This window comes from Dipodomys spectabilis, unplaced genomic scaffold, assembly GCF_019054845.1.
Source record: "Dipodomys spectabilis isolate Male_0828 unplaced genomic scaffold, ASM1905484v1 ptg000145l, whole genome shotgun sequence".
NCBI classification, from domain to species: domain Eukaryota; kingdom Metazoa; phylum Chordata; class Mammalia; order Rodentia; family Heteromyidae; genus Dipodomys; species Dipodomys spectabilis.
Genome location: NW_024870822.1, coordinates 25,397,132 through 25,418,030, shown reverse-complemented (window position 1 = coordinate 25,418,030; position 20,899 = coordinate 25,397,132). Strand labels below are relative to the sequence as shown.

The 20,899-nt window shown below is 36.2% G+C and overlaps 3 protein-coding genes across 3 annotated transcripts; all 3 read right to left on the bottom strand.

The window, feature by feature from the left end:
• Positions 1-1,580: 1,580 nt before the first annotated feature.
• Positions 1,581-2,526, bottom strand: LOC122117837 (olfactory receptor 502-like). The gene has a single exon (XM_042691700.1). The coding sequence runs from the start codon at positions 2,523-2,525 to the stop codon at positions 1,581-1,583; it is 945 nt and encodes a 314-aa protein (XP_042547634.1). The 5' UTR covers position 2,526.
• Positions 2,527-10,704: 8,178 nt separating this feature from the next.
• LOC122117894 (olfactory receptor 502-like) lies at positions 10,705-11,661 on the bottom strand. Its single transcript, XM_042691765.1, has one exon. It carries the CDS (start codon positions 11,659-11,661, stop codon positions 10,705-10,707), a length of 957 nt encoding a protein of 318 aa, XP_042547699.1.
• A 7,495-nt stretch (positions 11,662-19,156) lies between these two features.
• On the bottom strand, positions 19,157-20,101 carry LOC122117836 (olfactory receptor 502-like). The gene has a single exon (XM_042691699.1). The coding sequence runs from the start codon at positions 20,099-20,101 to the stop codon at positions 19,157-19,159; it is 945 nt and encodes a 314-aa protein (XP_042547633.1).
• Positions 20,102-20,899: the final 798 nt, after the last annotated feature.

The following is a 20,899-nucleotide window of genomic DNA, read 5'->3' as shown; positions in this document are numbered from 1 at the left end:
CCTTTCATTCTTGCTCAGGTGTGATGTCCCTACTGACACCTACCTGCTCCTGACCATCAACTTCCAACACTGGAAAGTATTTTAATTTTTCTCATTGAAATTGCACCTCCCTTGCATGGAGATTATTTTAATTTTTATATATGGATGCAAGAACAACCATTTCATCTTGACTGCCTAAGCATATTCTGGAATAAATGAATAACACAAAATGCCTCTTCAATACACAAGGGCATACAGAAATTATTTTTTAAAGATTCATGCCCATGATTCTGACAACAAAAAGATAGATTTTCTTCTAAAGCACTGAAGAAAAGAGAAGAAAGGGAAGCACACATGTACTAGTCAGTACACAAAGATAGTTGATGTCTATGCTGAGAAGAGTTACAACTTTAAGAGAGAGAAAGCCAAGTCGGCTACAACATCCTGAGCAGCACATGGGTCTCATCAGAAAGTCGGTCTCAAAATGTGTTTGTAACCATCTCAGTGTCATCACACAAACAAGCTGGACTCTTTCCTCAGAAATTATTCTTTGCTTTTGTTTCACTCAGTCCTTAGCTAAGGAACTCTCTGTACATTCCAACAGAGGATTCATCTGTTTTGACCATACAAGGTAACTCACAGATTAATCAGAGATGGGCCCTGCCATTCTTTCCTAGGGAACCCCTAATTGGTGCAGATAAGAGGCCAGGACTATAAATGAGAGTGTTATGGGTCCTTAAAGTCCATTATTCAAAGATAACCTTGGTATAAGAAAAATATTTCTAAAAATTGTACTTGTTCATATCTTGATATTTCTCTTACAATGTATTTAGACAGAACTATGGTTGTCACGCTTCTCTCAGGATGAAGCAGATGTTGGAAAGAGCATAACTGAAGAACTAAGGTAGTGTCATTAGAAAGCTTTCTGTTACTCTAACAAAAAGCTGAGATAACAAATTTATATAGAGAAAAGGTTAATCTTGGCAACCAACAAGTTTTAGTCCATGATAGGTTGAATCTGCTGCTCTAGATCTTATGACACATCTTAGTAGGGACACATGTGAGAACAAAACCACTTACCTCATGGTCAGGAAGAAAAAAAGAACACAGAAGAATGGACTGGGGTTTCACTAAACCCTTTGATGTTGTCCCTGATGAGCTAAAGATCTCTCTTTGGCTCATTCTCTTATGTTCCCAACACCACCCAAAAGCAATACATTGGGAAACAAGATTGCCAACCATATGGTACTTTGGAAATATGTAAGACCTAAATTGTAACAAGATTGAATAACCTTGGCCTACAGCAGTGAATGTTTTTGATAAAAAGTATGCATAAAACTTGGAACCAAGTTTTAAGAAATGTAGCATTTGTAAAACAATTAAGGTTCTCAATTTTAAGTTTCACTTAGTTTTATTTAGATAAATCATTATGAGCCTCTTAATTTTTATATACATTGACATTTTGACCTCTATATGTGCTGAACGCTCCACATTGGATAGATACAGATGAATTCATATGTGTCTCATTAACAGAATAAGTTAGGGCATACATGGGTCATTATTGCTATAATAATTCTAAAAGAAAAAAATAAGAGACACCACTAAAAAAATATTTTCTTACCAAGCACTCTCTTCAAAGCCCCCTTAATCTCATTATTCCTGAGGCTGTAGATCAGGGGATTCAACATGGGGATCACCACCATGTAGAACACCGATATTATCTTGTTCTGGTCAGTGGAGTAGTTGGACTTGGGCATCACATAAATGAATGTAATGGTCCCATAGTACAAAGTGACCGCAATGAGGTGGGAGGTGCAGGTGGAGAAGGCCTTCTGGCGGCCCTCAGTGGAGCGCATCTTCAGGATGGTGATGAGGATGTAGATATAGGAGACGGCTATGACAATCACTGTGAACACAATTATAGAGCCGGCAAAACAGGTGGAAACAAGTATGGAGATGCTGTCTAAAGAACAGGAGAGCTCAACTAAAGGAGCAAAATCACAGAAGAAATGATTGACTCTATTGGAGCCACAGAAAAGTAAACCAAAGAAGGAAAAGGTAAAGGAGGAACCATTCAGAAAACCTCCTATGTAAGCTACTGCAAGTAACTGCACACAGACTTGTGTAGACATTTTGGTTAAATACAGGAGAGGGTTGCAGATGGCAACAAAACGATCATAGGCCATGGAAGCTAAAAGAAAGCATTCAACTGTCCCAAAGAAAACAGCTGACCCAAGCTGGATGCCACATCCTAGATAGGAGATTGTATTTCTCTCCACCAAAAAGTTAACCAGCATATTCGGTGTAACAGAAGATGAGTAGCCTAAGTCAGCAAAAGCTAAATGGCTGAGGAAGAAGTACATGGGGTGGTGGAGCTGAGTGGAGACTCTGATGAGAAGAATTGTGCAGAGATTGCCAGATACAGTCACCAGGTAGATGCACAGGATGATGATGAAGAGGATGATTCGAAGGACTGGATCTTGTGTTAAGCCCAATAGAATGAACTCTGTCACTGCAGTGTGGTTCCCATTCACCAGGGGATCCATCAGACAATGGAGCTGCTGCCAAATAAACCTGTAATTTAAAAAATTGCAGGAGTATATTTATAAATATGATGGTTCCATTTTCTTTAATAAATGTGAAGTGTCATTTTACACAGTAATGTTCAAGAGTACCGCATATTTTCATGCAATGATGAGTATGTATGTAATTTTAGAATTCATCTCAGCAGAAGACCTGAAATTTTTTTCTATGTTGTCTCTATTTTTATATTTGTACTTTTGAATACTATTTGTCATGTGGCTTCAAGGACACATAATAGAAAATGTAAGACAATGAAAATAACAGCAATGAATATTGAGTGTAATGGACGAACAACATACATAGTGTTTTGATAGAGTACTCTAATAGTAGCCAGTATTTACATATATGTATCCTAAATGATAGTTGAACAGATAAAATTGTTTATATATACAAATATGTGCTTATGCTGTTTTCCATTAAACAATATTTTCCCATTATCAATGGAGAATTGAGCAAACAAAGTCTGAAGGAAAAATCTGATTTTCACATGGTTATTAAGTCAAATTTTTAAGTCGGAAATCTCAAACTGTGAAGACTTCATTTAGTAGCTATCATATACTGATGTCATTACAAGAATCACAAAATTCAATACAGGATTGAGTATCTACCAGGTTTTTTATTTTTTTAATTTAATGAAATGTTTATTATTGTAGTCACTTTTATAAATCAGATAGGTTTTAACTCATTTTAATAGAATAGGCTGAAATACCTATCTTACAATAAATAACTTTTGTATTGCATGTCTTTGTCTGTCAATACATGAGATGTCTAAACCTAAGCATGAGGGAGTTTTTATTTCTTATTTTTATAGTGCTCACCACGATTTAAAAAAGTGTAAGTGGCAGCTATTAGTTGAAGAATAATGTATTTATAAGACATTTATTTAAGAGAGTAGGTGACAAGGTCTCAATATCAAAGAAGCCACATGGGAGTACAATCCTAAACATAAAAAATTAAACTCCGAGTTTCTCAGAGACCATATTAGAAATAAAAACATTTTAAGATATTTGGTCCTTATTACATAATGAAAGAAAGAATCTGAGATTTTTCACAAAGACTTTATTCAGATATTAAGACAAATAAAATTATCAGTTATATTATAACATGCAAGGTTTTTAATCACACTTTTATAAAAATATATAGGACAATTCCTCAAAAGGAGAAAAAAGAAACATTGGTTCCAGCCATGAATTTAGCATTTATTTGGGGACATAAATAGTTAGGGTCTAGATATATACATTTACGGTAATTTGATTTAAACCGGGAACAAATTTTAAAGTCTTTAAAGCAGCAGTTTTTAAAAATGACCACTCAAATAATTTATGTTCTCACCCTTCTCCCTATACCTCATCCTGGTTTTGTCTGTGTTGGATGGAACCTAAAAGACAGAATTATTAACCATCCCTGGTTCTGATACTGATGACCAACAGACCACATTCTGAGAAACACCAACCTAGGAGAACAAAATGTTTGTATGCTCCTAGACTTGATCAGCTTCTTTTAATACAAATTCTCTTCACCTGGATTGTGATTAGTTGCAAACCGCCTGAGATTAATGTCTTAGGGAAGCTAAGGAAGTACAAAGGCTCTTGGTTGTTGATTTAAACAATTGTTTCTATCCTTCCTTTAGTAGACAGTAATGAAGGAATGCTCACATTATACACTCCAACTCTGGAGAAACAAAAGAAGTGTGGGAGATATAAAAACATCCAGAGAGAGGTAGAAAAAGAGGAGCAGATAGAACAGCCGAGGCCAGGAGCCGCAGTGTCAATCTGTGTCATTTTCACATTTTCCAAAGGCCAGCCTGTTTGAGTGTAAGCATGGGTATTGTGGTCCAGCTGCAGTATCTGTATCCAGTGCAAGGGAAAAACTTTCCAGAAGGTTGTTCTAGAGAAATGGGGTTAAAGTATTGGTCCCCAGGGCCTCATGGAGTCCTAAATTTTGATGCATGGGCTTTGGGGACCTGGGCTATGAAAGTGTGAGCAAACATTTTGCATGTAGAGGAATATATGGTTTTTGTGTGGAAGGGGTTCTAATGACAACTTTCATTAGCTCCTCAAAGGAGACATGAATGACGCCAAAGAATCTATGAGCATCCATTCCTGGTAAGCCCTGGGCTCCGACCTCTGGTTCTCATTGCATTCCATCCTCAGCTAAGTTAGCTGACAACCTCCTGAGTGACAGCTAGGTCACTAAGTGACCCTCCTGCCCCAGGAGCCAGGAGTTTTGTTTCTTTATTATCATTGAGTAGTTGCTCAAAAGAATTGTCATTTATTTTTTTTCATTGTGAAAATATCATATAGAGGGGTTACAATTACATGGGCAAGGTATGAGTACATTTCTTATCAAGCATTGTTGCCTCCTCCTTTGTTTCCCTTTACCATCCTTTCCCATCTCCCCCCACAAACTCCCTGTCCCCTTCCAACCCTCCCCCCAAGTCATGGGGCTTGAACTCTGGGCCTGGGCTCTATCCCTGTGCTCTTCAGAAGCTCAAGGCAAGCACTCTACCACTTGAGCCACAGTGCCACTTCCTAAAGTTCATTTTCCACATAATGTCTTGTACATCTCATTGTTGCAATGGGTCCACCTCTATCCCTATTTAAACAATTTGTTTTTTCCCTTCCCCTCCACAAATTATACCAACATCAAATACAGTGAAAATGGGTGTTATAATGTGGGGGAGGGACATACAAAGCAACAAATAAATCATACTATAAATATGTTAGAAACAATAGCAAGAAAGAAAAACCATTTGAGTCCTTAATCTTGAGGTTCATTTCACCTAACATCAACTTATCTGCATTCTCCCCTCCTTCTCATCTTCCTTCATCTGCCACTGACATATTTGACCTTGGCAAAGTTAATGTGGAATACCATCATTGGGGTTGTTTTATTCTTCAATATACTTACCAATTTTACGCAAACATTTTGGTGACAAAATAAATATATTGCTGATACTATAACCAGACAGGAAGTCTAAGTTAATATTATACATGAAGTTACCTACTATTCCAATTTATTGGCTGTTATAGTCTGATATTTTTGAAGCAGAAAATATTCTTCTAGCAAATACTTTCAAATTCATACTCAATAACTATGAAAAAGCTTATGATAACTAGTCAAATTGCATGAAATAAAGTTACTTCAAACTACATTTAACAATGTTCAATCTTCATTTCCAAATTTTTCATTTTATTTCATGGTTTTACATTTCCAAAGTTTTCATTTCCTTTCAAGGTTTTTCTTATACAAATTTTTTGAGTGTGTATACAAAAGGTTCATATAAAGTTCTCATTTGATTCCCAACATTCCTATATAAATATTGTAAATATTTCTGCAAAAATACATCATCATATTTCAAATCTCCTATTTAAATCTTTGAGCAAGTCAAAGAGAGCATTTTGGCAGAGTGCCAAGTTAGGACAGTGTGAGATGATCATGTGAGTTCCTGTTCTAGAATTGAGTAAATAAGATTTCTGATAATGGATGACAATTTATCTATACAAAACAGATGATATGAGCAAAAGGACTCAACCAAAATCTCTCATTTCCTGCTTGCTTGAGTACCTCTGCTCACTCTCCGTACTATGACCTCAGAATAACTTAGGGAGTAAAGCTTTCTCAAATGGTAAAAACAAGAATTTAGATTCAATAACAAAATCCAAAGTCTTACCTCTGGTAATGAGAATTCACTCATTTTTTTAAAGCAACACAAATCAAAGTGGTTATATTGCTGGTCTTTTAATTTTTGGTTCACCCTGGGGGAATAACTCCCTGATGAAACTGGAAATTCAACTATGAATTCAAAAGCATCCTGGAGCATCATTATGTTCTGGAGTGGATATTGGGCAACTCAATCCTCACAACATAATAACGGTTTTGCCAATACATGACCAATTCTCTGGTGGTCAATTTATTCTTGTTTGTATGTCAGTAGATGTTAATAAGGAGATCTTTAACCTTAATTAATATTTATAAGATGTATAATTAAACAAATTGTTTAATAGAATAATATTATTGCTAGGTTTGCTTTGATATTTTTTTATTTAAAAATGGTACTGAACCAGAAACTGGTAGCTCATGCTTGTTATCTTAGCTACTCTGGAGACTTAGATGTGAAGATTACTAATCATAGTCAACCTGGAGAAGAAATTCCTTGAGAGTTATCTCCAATTATCTACCAATAAAAACACAAAAGTGTAGCTGTGCTTCAAGTGGCAAAGTGCTAGACTTGAGCAAAACTCACAATGATAGCACCCAGGACTTGAGTTCAAGCTCCAAAAAGAAAGGAGGGGGAACAGAAAGACAGAAAAGGAGAAAAAGTGAGAAATAATGACAGACAGAAAGAAGAGAGGAATAGAGAGAAAGTGACAGAATGAGGGAAAGAAGGAGAGATAAAGGAGAAAAAGCAAACAAGGAAATAAGGAAGGAAAAAAGGAAAGAAAGCAAAAAAGAAAAGAGAGGCAACAAAGGAAGAAGGAAGGAGGAAAGAAAGGAAGGAAGGAAGGAAGAAAAAGGAGTGAGGAGGGAGGAAAGAAGAGAAGGAAAGAAAGAGAAAGAAAGAAAGAAAGAGAGAAAGAGAGAGAAAGGGAGGGAGTGAGGGAGAGAGGAAGGAAGGGAGGAAAGATGGAAGGAAGGAAATAATATGAAAAAGCCTGTACTGAATTTCAGGTATAAAATGGTAACAGTTTAACTAGTATGTGTTCACTGCTAAGAAGTTTATATTGATATCTGCAATGCATAGCATTAAATACTGTGGGAACACAGCATAGACATCATGTAAATCAACTTGTAAATATCAAAACAATTTGAGAACTTTATTAACCTATCAGAATAAATAAGTACCTTAAAATGGTGGAATAGAAGATACATGAAAAGAAACTTCAGTGAAATCCACAAGGGACATGATATCTTTTATCATCTGTTTCTTTTATCATCTGTCTCTACGTGTTCCAAAACTTTGTTTCTTCTTGACATCTAAAAGGAAAAGGAAAAGGAGAATGTTCCCTTTATTGGATGTTTCTCTCTTCTTTAGATGTGAAAAGATCTCAAAGAAGAAGGAAAGATGATAGGAAAACATACAGTTTCAACCTTTAATTTTTGGATCTGTTTAAATAGTTTCATATAATTTCCCTGTTGTTTCATCTGTCCATACTACCTCAGTCCAAATTGTAGTAACAGAACATTATTCTTATTAATGTTCTTAAACAATTCTATCATCAACCTGGTGGTTATGGTCCCCTTGAATATAAGGGAAACACAGACTAGGGCAAGACAGTTCTCAAAAGAAGATGGCTCTGTATGCAAGTAGCTCTCAATCAGGGATGGGAATGTGTCTCTTTTCCTCCTTAAGAATCCAGGAAAGACATTATAAGATCCACCTAATTCATTGTTAAAGACACTTACCAGTACTGCTACATTAAATCTATTGACATTGAGTTTCTTTCTCCAACTGCTGGATTTCCTTCTTTGTTAATCTGCGTGCTGTTAACAAAAATTTAGCACAGAGAACTAAACCTGATCTGTACATCTGGCATGCAAAACAATCAGGCAAGTTGACAACATAGTAAAAATGATAGTAATGTTTACTAGGGAAAAATACGGTAGAGAAAGATTACATACCATGCCACCACAGGAAGGTAGCATTGCAGCTTATCTTTAACCATACTTTGGATGGAAATGTAAGTGTTTAAGTTGAAATACAGGAAGAATTAGGGACAGAGCACAAGGTATGTATAATTTAAGAGTTTCATTACAGGTGTGTCCTGGCTTGTCATGTCATTTCTGGTTTTCTAGGTTCCAGAGAAGTTTTCCTGGCTGTCATCGCGTGAGGGGATCAGTCTTGTTCCCAAACCATTATTCTCCAATTGTGGTGCAAGCTGATCATTATTGGTAATTATTCTCTTTAGGTGTGAACTGTCTTGTAAGGCTCTGCTATCCTTAATGGTGAGCTTTGTCCCTAATAAGATGTTATCAAGTTTGGAGCAGTGGCTTATAGCTATCATCCTTAGCTACTCAGGAGGCTGAGATCAGAGGATGTTGAGTCAAAACCAACCCAAACAAGAAAGTCTGTGAGACTCATCTCCAATTAGCCACCTAAAAATCAAAAGTGGAATTCTGACTCATGTTTACAGCACTAGCTTTGAGCAAAACAGCTCAAGGACAGTGAATGCCTAGGCCCTGAGTTCAAGCCCAGGACAAGGACCCACAAAAGAAATATTTCACCAGTCCTATCCTCCCTCAGATGGAAGATAATTACAACACAAATCCTCTGTAGATCTTGACATTGCCTATAAATAAGCTCAAGCAACTCTCAATCACTTTCTGAGAACTATCAAACACCAGTTGAGAGAAGCACACACAATGGTTTTAGAAACAGACTTGAAAACTTCACTCTCATCTCACCTGCACATCCTGAAAAAATTTGGGACTTAACTCTTACTTTTTACAACCATGCTGTAAGAGTACTCCATACCCAGGAGTGTATCCAATGACCTAGTAGGAGCCCTCTCAGGGACACAAAGGAAGCCAAGCCTGTCCATTAGATTTTAAAGGGCTCACCAGGTACAGGCATTAAAGTAGAACTATTCCAACACCTATAGACCAAGTTCCTGGAAATAGTCTACTTATCCCGAGACCAGAGGGCATCTGGTTGTGCTGGAGTGCCTGGTAACAGACCTGCCACCTCACACCCTAATGTATACTCAGAAGCTTCTATTGAAACACCTACATATCCCCATGGATAACCATGCCAATCCTTACTTCACACTGTATAAGAAGTCGACTCAAAATGCATCACTGATCAAAACAAAAAATCAGAAAACATTTGGGCACTGGTGGCTCACACCTGCAATCCTAGCTATTCAAAAGGCTGAGATTTTAGAATTGTGTTTCAAAGTCAGCCTGGGCAGGAAAGTCCATGAGATTTATATCTCCAATTAGCCACCAGAAATCCAGAAGTGGCACTGTGGCTCAAATCAAAGAAAGCTAGTCCTGAGCAAAAGAGCTCAGGGACAGCACTCAGACCCTTAATTCAAGCCCAAGGCTGAAAAAAAAATGAAAAAAGTTGAAAATACCAATATTCATAGGAGTAAATGTAACAGAAAATATGTTCTTTAGAGAATATGGTTTCAGGAATGAGACAAGAATTTACAAACCATGAGTTAAATAAAAGAAAACACATTTGATCTTTATAGAAGTATGGTAAGTTTCTAAACTATATTTTTGCCTATAATCAGACTTTGTATTTTATTTTCTGTTTTCATGCTGATATTCACATCCAGATAAATTTTGAGATTTAGCATAACAATCCATACAAACGATGCTATCATAGTTTTAAACATAACTACATGAACATGTTAGATGATGCATTTTATAACCAAAACACAATCTGGTGGTACACCTGAAGTCACCAAGTCCTTGAGTAGTAACTCAAGATCCCAAGTTCAAATCCTGTCCACTGAACAATACAAAACATTTATTGCATTTGGTTGATCTGAGTGTGTCATTTCAGTTTTTCTTCAGTTGTTACTTCCTTACAAAGAAGTTAAACAAGCGCCATTAACATTGATTTATACAGAAAAGAAACTTATTATAAAATCCATAACCAGCCAACAACCTACAATGTTGTTTAATATTTTCTGTATAACCTCATCAAGTAGGCACATAGTATTGTTGTACTCTTCAGGGAAAGCAGTTAGCAAAATAAAGCATTTGATTATTATATCCTCAATGAAATAAAGAATCCTTACTTGGCTCAACCTCTCAATGTTTCTAATGCTTCCCAAATGCACTACTCTGGGAAATAAAACTGCCCACACTATGGTACTGAGGATTTGCATAAGATTCAGATTTTTTAAAGATTTAATAATCTTAACCTATTGCTGTGAATGCTCTTTGAAATGAGTATGTATAAGGTGTTGAACTAATTTTTAAGAAACTCTGCTTTATGTAAAACAATATAAGCTCTCAGTTGCAAGTTGAATGTAATTTTATTTAGAGAAATCATCATGAGCCTCTTAATTTTTGTACAAGTTTAAATTTTAGTGTCTATACACATTTAGATAGAGATAAATTCATATACGTCAGACAAAATCAGTTAAGGTAATATTGGTTATTGTTGCTACAACTTCTAAAAATAAATTAAAAGACTTCACTAAAAATTGTTTTACTACCAAGCACTCTCTTCAAAGCCCCCTTAATCTCATTATTCCTAAGGCTGTAGATAAGAGGGTTCAACATGGGGATCACCACCATGTAGAACACAGATACCACCTTGTTCTGGTCAGTGGAGTAACTGGACTTAGGCATCACATAGATGAATGTAATGGTTCCATAGAACAGAGTGACGGCAGTGAGGTGGGAGGTGCAGGTGGAGAAGGCCTTGTGGCGGCCCTCAGTGGAGCGCATCTTCAGGATGGTGATGAGGATGTAGATGTAGGAGATGGTTATCACAATAACTGTGAACACAATGATGGAGCCAGCAGTAAATGAGGGAACAACTGTGAGGATGCTGTCTGCTGAACAAGATACTTCAACTAAAGGAGCAAAATCACAGAAGAAATGATTGACTCTATTGCATCCACAGAAAAATAAACCAAAGAAGGAAAGGGTAAAAGAGGAAGCATTCAGAAAACCTCCTGTGTAAGCGACTGCAAGTAACTGCACACAGACTTGTGTAGACATTTTGGTTGAATACAGCAGTGGGTGGCAGATGGCCATAAAGCGATCATAGGCCATGGCAGCTAAAACAAAGCATTCAACTGTCCCAAAGAAAACAGCTGACCCAAGCTGGATGCCACATCCTAGATAGGAGATTATATTTCTCTCCACCAAAAAGTTAACCAGCATATTCGGTGTGACAGAAGAAGAGTAGCCTAAGTCAGCAAAAGCTAAATGGCTGAGGAAAAAGTACATGGGGTGGTGGAGCTGAGTGGAGACTCTGATGAGGAGGATTGTGCAGAGATTTCCAGATACAGTCACCACGTAAATGCCCAGGATGATGAAGAAGAGGATGACTCGAAGGACTGGATCATGTGTTAAGCCCAATAAAATGAACTCTGTCACTGCAGTGTGGTTCCCATCCACCAGGGAATCCATCATACAATGGAGCTGCTGCCAAATAAACCTGTAATTTAAAAAAATTGCAGGAATATATATATATATATATATATATATATATATATATATATATGTGATGGTTACATTTCTTTAATAAATGTGGAATATAATTTTAAATAGTAATATTCAATAACCACTGCATATTTTCATGCAATGATGAGTATGTATGTCATTTTATGTTTGATCTTAGCAAAAGACCTGAAAATTTTCTTCATGCTATTTTTATATTTGTACTTTTGAATACTATTTGTCATGTGGCTTTAAGGACACATGATAGAAAATGTAAGACAATGAAATAACAGCAATGAATATTGAGTGTAATGGATGAACAACACGCATATTGTCTTGGTGTATTACTCTAGTAGTAGCCAATATTTATATATGTACATCCTAGTTGAACAGATAAAATTGTTTATATGTACAAATATGATCTTTTGCTGTTTTTCATTAAGCAACATTTTTCCATTATCAATGTACAATTGAGTAAACAAAATCTGAAGGAAAATATGGGATTTTCACAGTTATTAAGTAAAATTTTTAAGTCAGAAATCTCAAGCTGTGATTTTCTTTAGTAGCTATGGAATAATGATATGAAGTTACAAGAATCAAAAATACAGTGAAAACAGTAGTTATACCATGTAGGAGGAACATACAAAGAAACAAAAAAAATCACATGGTACATTATAAATACATTAGAAACAATAGCAAGTAAGAAAAAACCACTTATGTCCCTATCTTGGGGTGCATATTGCTCAATATCAACTTATCTGGTCATATGTACATAGCTTTTGACCTTTTCTGCTTGTCCCAGACAATTAGTTATTTGCAATAACTAATATATGGGACCTATAGGAAACCATGGGACCTATGTTTCTTTGGGCCTGGCTTACTTCACTTAATATAATTTTTTCCAAGTCTGTCCATTTCCTAACAAACAGGGTAATGTCATTCTTTCTGATGGAGGCATATATTCCATTGTGTGTGTGTGTGTGTGTGTGTGTGTGTGTGTGTGTGTGTGTGTGTATGTGTGTGTGTACCACCTTTTCTTGATCTACTCATCTACTCTAATGTGGGGATCAGAAGGGAAAAATACTTAAATAGGGATACAGGTTGACCCATTGTAACAATGAGATGTACAGGACACTATGTTGAAAAATGAACTTTACAATTTAGGTGGGAGGAGAGTGTAGTTGTGGAGGTGGGAAGGAAGGATGATAGGGGAAAAACAAAGGAGGAGGCAACAATGTTTGATAGGAAACGTACTCATTACCTTGCTCATGTAACTGTAACCTCTCTGTACACTATTTTTACAATAAAAAAGTATTAAAAGAAAAAAGAAAAAGAATTAAAAAGTTCAATACACCCAAGATTGAGTATCTAACAGATTCTTTTTTAATTTTGTGAAATGTTTATTATTGTAGTCCTTTTTATAAACCAGATAGGTTTCAACTCATTTTAATAGAATAGTCTGAAAGACCTATCTTATAATAAATAACTTTTGTATTACATATCTTTTGTCTGGCAATACATGAGATGTCTAAACCTAAGCGTGGGGGAGTTTTTGTTCTTTATTATCATTAAATAGTTGCCCAAAGGAGTTGTCATTTAACAAAGCAGTTTATGAATTCAATACATCTTGATCAATATCACCCTTTTCAACATTCTTATCCATCTCTCCCAATCCACCCCTTCCCTTGCTTTTCTTAATTTTGTAGATTATGCATTGAATTCTTGAGTGCATTCTCCCCTCCTTTTCTCCTTCCTTCATCTGCCACTGACATATTTCTTTGACCTTGGCAAAGTTAATGTGTAATACCATCATCAGGTTGTTCTATTCTTCAATATACTTACCAACTTAATTAATCCTAACACTTTGGTGATGTTTTAAATATATTACTGATACTATAACTAGACAGGAATTCTAAATTAGTATTATAAATGAAGTTTATGATGTTTCAATTTATAAGCTGTTCTAGTCTTGTATATTTGAAGCAAAATATTCTTCTAGAAAATAATTTCAAATTGAGATTCAGTAACTATGAGAAAAGTATATGATATCAAGTCCAAATGTACTAAGTAAAGTTATTTTAAACTATTTTTTTTAGCAATTTCCGATTTTCATTTCCAAAGTTTTCATTTCATTTCAAGGTTCTTCTTTTCCAAATTTTGAGTGTGTATACTAAAGTTTTCATAAATCTCATTTTACTCTCAAAATTCACACATAAATATTGAAAGTATTTCTGCAAAAGAGCATTTCAGTAGAGTGCCAAGTTTGGACAGTGTAATATGATCATGTGAGTTCCTGTCCTAGGATTAAATAAATAAGGTTTCTGATCATGGATAATGACCATTTACCCATGTGGAACTGATGATGCAAGCAGAACAAGTCAACCTAAATATCTCACCTCCTGCTTGCTTGAGTCCTCTGCTCTCTCTCTCTATACGCTGACACAAGAACAGCTTAGAGAGTAAAGCTTTCTCAGATAGTAAACACAAGAAGTCAGACTCATTAACAAAACCCAAAGTCTTACCTCTGGAAATGATAATTCATTCATCTTTAATAATAACACAAAGCCAAAACAATTATATAAATAGTCTTTTAATTTCTGGTTTGCCCTTGGGGAATAAATCCCTAATGAAAGTGGAAATGCAACTTTGAATTCAAAAGCATCCTGGAGCATCATTATGTTCTGGATTGGATACTGGGCAACTCAATTTTCACAACACAAAAAAATGTTTTGCCAATTCTCTGGTGTTCAATTTATTCTTGTTTCTATGTCAGTAGATGTTCATAAGGTGAACTGTAATCTCATTTAGTATTTAAAGATAGCATAATTAAACAAAATGTTTCATAGAACAATATTATTTCTAGGTTTACTTTGATGTTTATGATGAAGAAATGGTACTGGACCAGGCACTGGTAGCTCATGCCTGTTATCCTAGCTACTCAAGAGGCTTAGATCTGAAGATTACTACTGAAGGACAGCCTAGGCAAAAAATTCCTTGAGACTCTTATCTCCAATTATCTACCACGAAAATCTAAAGTGTAGATGTGCTTCAAGTGAAAGAGTTCTAGACTTGAGCAAAAATCACAATGATAGCACCAGGCCTTGAGTGCAAGCTCCAGAAAGAAAGAGAGAGAAAAAAAGAAAGAGAGAGAGGAAAAAGCGAGAGAGAAACAAAAGAAGAAAGAAAAAGACAGAGAAACAAAGTGAGAGAGAAGGAAGGAAGGAAGGAAGGAAGGAAGGAAGGAAGGAAGGAAGGAAGGAAGGAAGGAAGGAAGGAAGGAAGGAAGGAAGGAAGGAAGGAAGGAAGGAAGCAATATGAAAAAGAGCCTTACTGAATTTCAGGTATAAAATGATAACAGCCACTTTAACTAGTATGTGTTCACTGCTAAGTAGTTTATATTGATATATGCAATGCATAGCATTAAATATTGTGGAGACACAGCATAGACATCATGTAAATCAACTTGTTAATATCAAAACAATTTGAGAACTGTATTAACCTATCAGAATAAATAAGTACCTTAAAATGGTGGAATAGAAGACACATGAAAAGAAACTTCAGTGAAATCCACAAGAGAAATAATGTCTTTTATCATGTTTCTTTTATCATCTGTCTCTCTATGTGTTCCAAGACTTTGTATCTTCTTGGCATCTAAAAGGAAAAGGAAATGGAAAATGTTCCCTTTGCTGGATGTTTCTCTCTTCTTTAGATGTGAAAAGATCTCAAAGAAGAAGAAAAGATGATAGGAAAACATACTGTTGCAACTTTTTTTTCGTGGGTCTGTTTAAATAGTTCATATAATTTCCCTGTTGTTTCCTCTGTCTATACTACCTCAGTCCAAATTGTAGTAACAGAACATTGTTCTTATTAATGCTCTTAAACAATTCTATCATCAACCTGGTGGTTATGGTCCCCTTGAATATAAGGGAAACACTCACAGACAGTTCTCAAAAGAAGATGGCTCTGTATGCAAGCAGCTGGCTCTCAGTGAGGGATGAGAATGTGTCTCTTTTCCTCCTTAACATTCCAGGAAAGACATTATAAGATCCATCTAATTTCTTTGTTAAAGACACTTACCAGTACTGCTACATTAAATCTATTGGCATTGAGCTTCTTTCTCCTACTGCTGGATTTCCTTCTTTGTTAATCTGCGTGCTGTTAACAAAAATTTAGCACAGAAAACTAAACTTGATCTGTGCATTTGGCATGCAAAACAATCAGGCAAGTTGACAACATAGTAAAAATGGTAGTAATATTTACTAGAGAAAAATCTATTACATGCAAAGTTTTTTTTTTTGGTCCAGTTGTGGGGCCTGAACTCTGGGCCTTGGCACTGTCCCTCAGCTCTTCAGCTCAAGGCTAGCGCTCTACCACTTGAGCCACAGCACCACTTGCAGCCTTTTTCTTTTTGCTTATGTGGTGCTGAGGAATTGAACCCAGGGCCTAATGCATGCAAGGCAAGCGCTCTACCACTAAGCCACCTTCACAGCCCATACTAGGGAAAAATCTGGTAGAAAAAGATAACATACCATGCCACCACAAGAAGATAGCATTGCAGCTTCTCTTTAACCATACTTTGGATGGAAATGTAAGTGTTTAAGTTGAAATACAGGAAGAATTAGGGACAGGGCACAAGGTATGTATAATTTGAGAGTTTCATTACAGGTGTGTCCTGGCTTGTCATGTCATTTCTGGTTTTCTAGGTTCCAGAGAAGTTTTCCTGGCTGTCATCGCGTGAGGGGATCAGTCTTGTTCCCAAACCATTATTCTCCAATTGTGGTGCAAGCTGATCATTATTGGCAATTATTCTCTTTAGGTGTGAACTGTCTTGTAAGGCCCTGCTATCCTTAATGGTGAGCTTTGTCCCTAATAAGATGCTATCAAGTTTGGAGACAGTGGCTTATAGCTAATCATCCTTAGCTACTCAGGAGGCTGAGATCAGAGGATGTTGAGTCAAAACCAACCCAAACAAGAAAGTCTGTGAGACTCATCTCCAATTAGCCACCTAAAAATCAAAAATGGAATTCTGACTCATGTTTACAGCACTAACTTTGAGCAAAACAGCTCAAGGACAGTGAATGCCTAGGCCCTGAGTTCAAGCCCAGGACAAGGACCCACAAAAGAAATATTTCACCAGTCCTATCCTCCTTCAGATGGAAGATAATTACAAAACAAATCCTCTGTAGATCTTGACATTATCTATAAATAAGCTCAAGCAACTCTCAATCACTTTCTGAGAACTATCAAACACCAGTTGAGAGATGCACACACAACGGTTATAGAAACAGACTTGAAAACTTCACTCTCATCTCACCTGCACATCCTCAAAAAATTTGGGACTTAACTCTTTCTTCTTACAACCATGCTATAAGAGTACTCAATACCCAGGAGCATATCCAATGACCTAGTAGGAGCCCTCTCAGGGACACAAAGTAAGCCAGTCCTGTCCATTAGATCTTAAAGGGTTCACCAGGTACAGGCATTAAAATAGAACTATTCCAACCTACAGACCAAGTTCCTGGAGATAGTCTACTTATCCTGAGACCAGAGGGCACCTGGTTGTGCTGGAGTGCCTGGTAACAGACTTGCCACCTCACACTCGAATGCATACTCAGAAGCTGCTATTGAAATACCTACATATCCCCATGGATAACTATACCAACCCTTACCTCACACTGTATAAGAAGTCGACTCAAAATGCATCACTGATCAAAACAAAAAATCAGAAAACATTTGGGCACTGGTGGCTCACACCTGCAATCCTAGCTATTCAAAAGGCTGAGATTTTAGAATAGTGTTTCAAAGTCAGCCTGGGCAGGAAAGTCCATGAGATTTATATCTCCAATTAACCACCAGAAATCCAGAAGTGGCATTGTGGCTCAAATCAAAGAAAGCTAGTCCTGAGCAAAAGAGCTCAGGGACAGTGGCCAGACCCTTAATTCAAGCCCAAGGCTGACAAAAAAATAGAAAATACCAATAATTATAGAAGTAAATATGACAGAAAATATATTCTTTGGAGAATACAGTTTCATGCATAACACGAGAAGTCACAAACCATGTGTTAGAAAAAAGAAAACACATTTCATATCTATAGGAATATGGTAGAAACAATTGCATGAAAGAAAAAAAACATTTGAATACTTATCTTGGGGTTCATTCCCCTACCATCAACTTATCTGACCTTTTCTGCTTGACTCAGACATATATTAGTTATTGCAAATAAGGGAAACCATGGGACCTATGTGTCTTTGGGCCTGGCTTAGTTCAATTTCTATGTTGCTTTGTATGTCCCTCCCCCACGGTACAACCCCTGCTTTCACTGTATTTGATGTTGGTATAATTTGTGGAGGGGAAAGGCAAAAACAAATCATTTAACTAGGGATACAGGTGGACCCATTGCAACAATGAGATGTACAATATGTCAAAAAATGAACTTTACAATTTTGGTGGTGGGAAGGATCGGGAGGGGGGAGATGGGGAGAGTATAGGAAGGGAAGGGAAGGGGAAACAAAGAGGAGGCAACAATGCTTGATAAGAAATGTACTCGTTATCTTGCCCATGTACTTGTGACCCCTATTGTATGGTATTCTCACAATAAAAAAAAAACAGATAAAAAAAGGAATATGGTAAGTTTCTAAACTATATTTTACCTGTAATTAAACCTTGTATCTTATTTTATTTTCAGGCTGCTATTGACATTCAGATAAATTTTGTGATTTAGCTTAACAATCCATGCAAACAATGATTTTATAATTTTGATCATAAGTGCAATGAATACATAAGATGTTTCATTTTTTAACAAAAACACAATCTCGTGTTGTACCTAAAGTCACCAGGTACCTGGCAAGTAACGTAAGACTCCAATTTCAAATCCTGTCCACTAAACAAAAGAAAATAATATGCTGCTATTTCATTTGGTTGATCTAAGTGTGTTATTTCAATGTTTCCTCAGTCGTTACTTTCTTACGAAGAAATTTAACCTGTGCCATTAACATTGATTTATATAAAGAAAAACATAAAATCCATGAAAAAAAGATTCTTTACTTGGCTCAACCTCTCAGAGTTTCTAATGCTTCCCAAAAGCACTACTCTGGGAAACAAAACTGCCAACACTATGGTACTGTGGAATTGCATAAAATCCAGATTATAACAAGATTTATTTATCTTAACCTATTGCCGTGAATGCTCTTTGAAATGAGTATGTGTAAGGCGTTGAACTAACTTTTAAGAAACTCTCCTTTATGTAACACAAGATATGCTCTCAGTTACAGTTGAATGTAATTTTATTTAGATAAATCATCATGATGAACCTCTTAACTTCTGTACAAGTTTAAATTTTAATGTCTATATTTGGAGAAAGCTACACATTTAGATACAGATAAATTCATATATGTCTAACTAACAAAATCAATTAGGGTATATATCGGTTATTATTTCTACAACTTCTAAAAAAATTGAGACTTCACTAAAAAGATGTTTTACTACCAAGCACTCTCTTCAAAGCCCCCTTAATCTCATTATTCCTGAGGCTATAGATCAGGGGATTCAACATGGGGATCACTACCATGTAGAACACAGATACCACCTTGTTCTGGTCAGTGGAGTAACTGGACTTGGGCATCACATAAATAAATGTAACTGTCCCATAGAACAGAGAAACTGCAGTGAGGTGGGAGGTACAAGTGGAGAAAGCTTTGTGGCGGCCCTCAGTGGAGCGCATCTTCAGGATGGTAATGAGGATATAGATATAGGAAATGGCTATCACAATAACTGTGAACACAATGACAGATCCAGCAGTAAATGAGGGAAAAATTGTGAGGATGCTGTCTACTGAACAAGATACTTCAACTAAAGGAGCAAAATCACAGAAGAAATGATTGACTCTGTTGCGTCCACAGAAAAGTAAACCAAAGAAGGAAAGTGTAAAGGAGGAAGCATCAAGAAAACCTCCTGTGTAAGCGACTGCAAGTAACTGCACACAGACTTGTGTAGACATTTTGGATGAATACAGCAGTGGGTTGCAGATGGCCATAAAGCGATCATAGGCCATGGCAGCTAAAACAAAGCATTCAACTGACCCAAAGAAAACAGCTGACCCAAGCTGGATGCCACATCCTAGATAGGAGATTGTATTTCTCTCCACCAAAAAGTTAACCAGCATATTCGGTGTAACAGAAGATGAGTAGCCTAAGTCAGCAAAAGCTAAATGGCTGAGGAAGAAGTACATGGGGTGGTGGAGCTGAGTGGAGACTCTGATGAGGAGGATTGTGCAGAGATTGCCAGATACAGTCACCAGGTAGATGCACAGGATGATGATGAAGAGGATGACTCGAAGGACTGGATCATGTGTTAAGCCCAATAGAATGAACTCTGTCACTGTGGTGTGGTTCCCATCCACCAGGGAATCCATCAGACTGAGGAGCTGCTGCCAGAACAAATCTAGGATGAATATATTACCTGAAAGATAAATATGATGATATCATTTTCTTTAACAATTATGAAATGTTACTAAAAACAACGACATTCAAGTACCTGTACACTTTTGTAAACAATGTATCAAGTTACAATATAAAAACTTTTAGTAAATATGACCCAAAAGTCCTCAGTATATTGTCTCTTTTCCTTTATGCTTCTGTTTTGAAAATCTCTTAAATGGCTTTTACACCTATTATAAAAATACAAAGCAAGGGATATAGCAACTATGAAGGCAGATTGTAATAGAAAGATAAACATGTAGAGTTTTGCTATTATTTCAATGTTTATTAGATGGCAAGCATGTAGCTTTGAATTATATACTTACACAAATATTTATAAATATATGATTCGCTAAATGTTCAAAAGAAACATTAATTCCATTGTCATTGTAGAATTGAATTTGCAGAGTCTGAAAGAGAATGTAAAATATTCACATAATTTCATATCAAGTGAATAAAGTTAGAAACATGAAGCCCAAGAGACTACCTGTTCTTTTAGTAACTATGTAATAATGTAATTAAATTATAATAACCATAAAGCTCAATACATCTACAATTGAGTATATAACCAATTCCTTTACCTTGTAAAAGTTAATGAGTAATATCACATGGATATTCAGATTTTTAACTTTTCAATTAATTCTTTAAGTATTAACAAAACCTAAGGCAAGTGAAACTTAGCAGTTTGTGAAAGAATGCTAAAAGTTGGATACAGAAGTATCCAACTTATGGCT

Bases quoted from the DNA above. Each gene is read 5' to 3' on its own strand.
- LOC122117836 (XM_042691699.1), bottom strand. From the start codon at position 20,101: ATGGATTCCCTGGTGGATGGGAACCACACCACAGTGACAGAGTTCATT.
- LOC122117894 (XM_042691765.1), bottom strand. From the start codon at position 11,661: ATGGATTCCCTGGTGGATGGGAACCACACTGCAGTGACAGAGTTCATT.
- LOC122117837 (XM_042691700.1), bottom strand. From the start codon at position 2,525: ATGGATCCCCTGGTGAATGGGAACCACACTGCAGTGACAGAGTTCATT.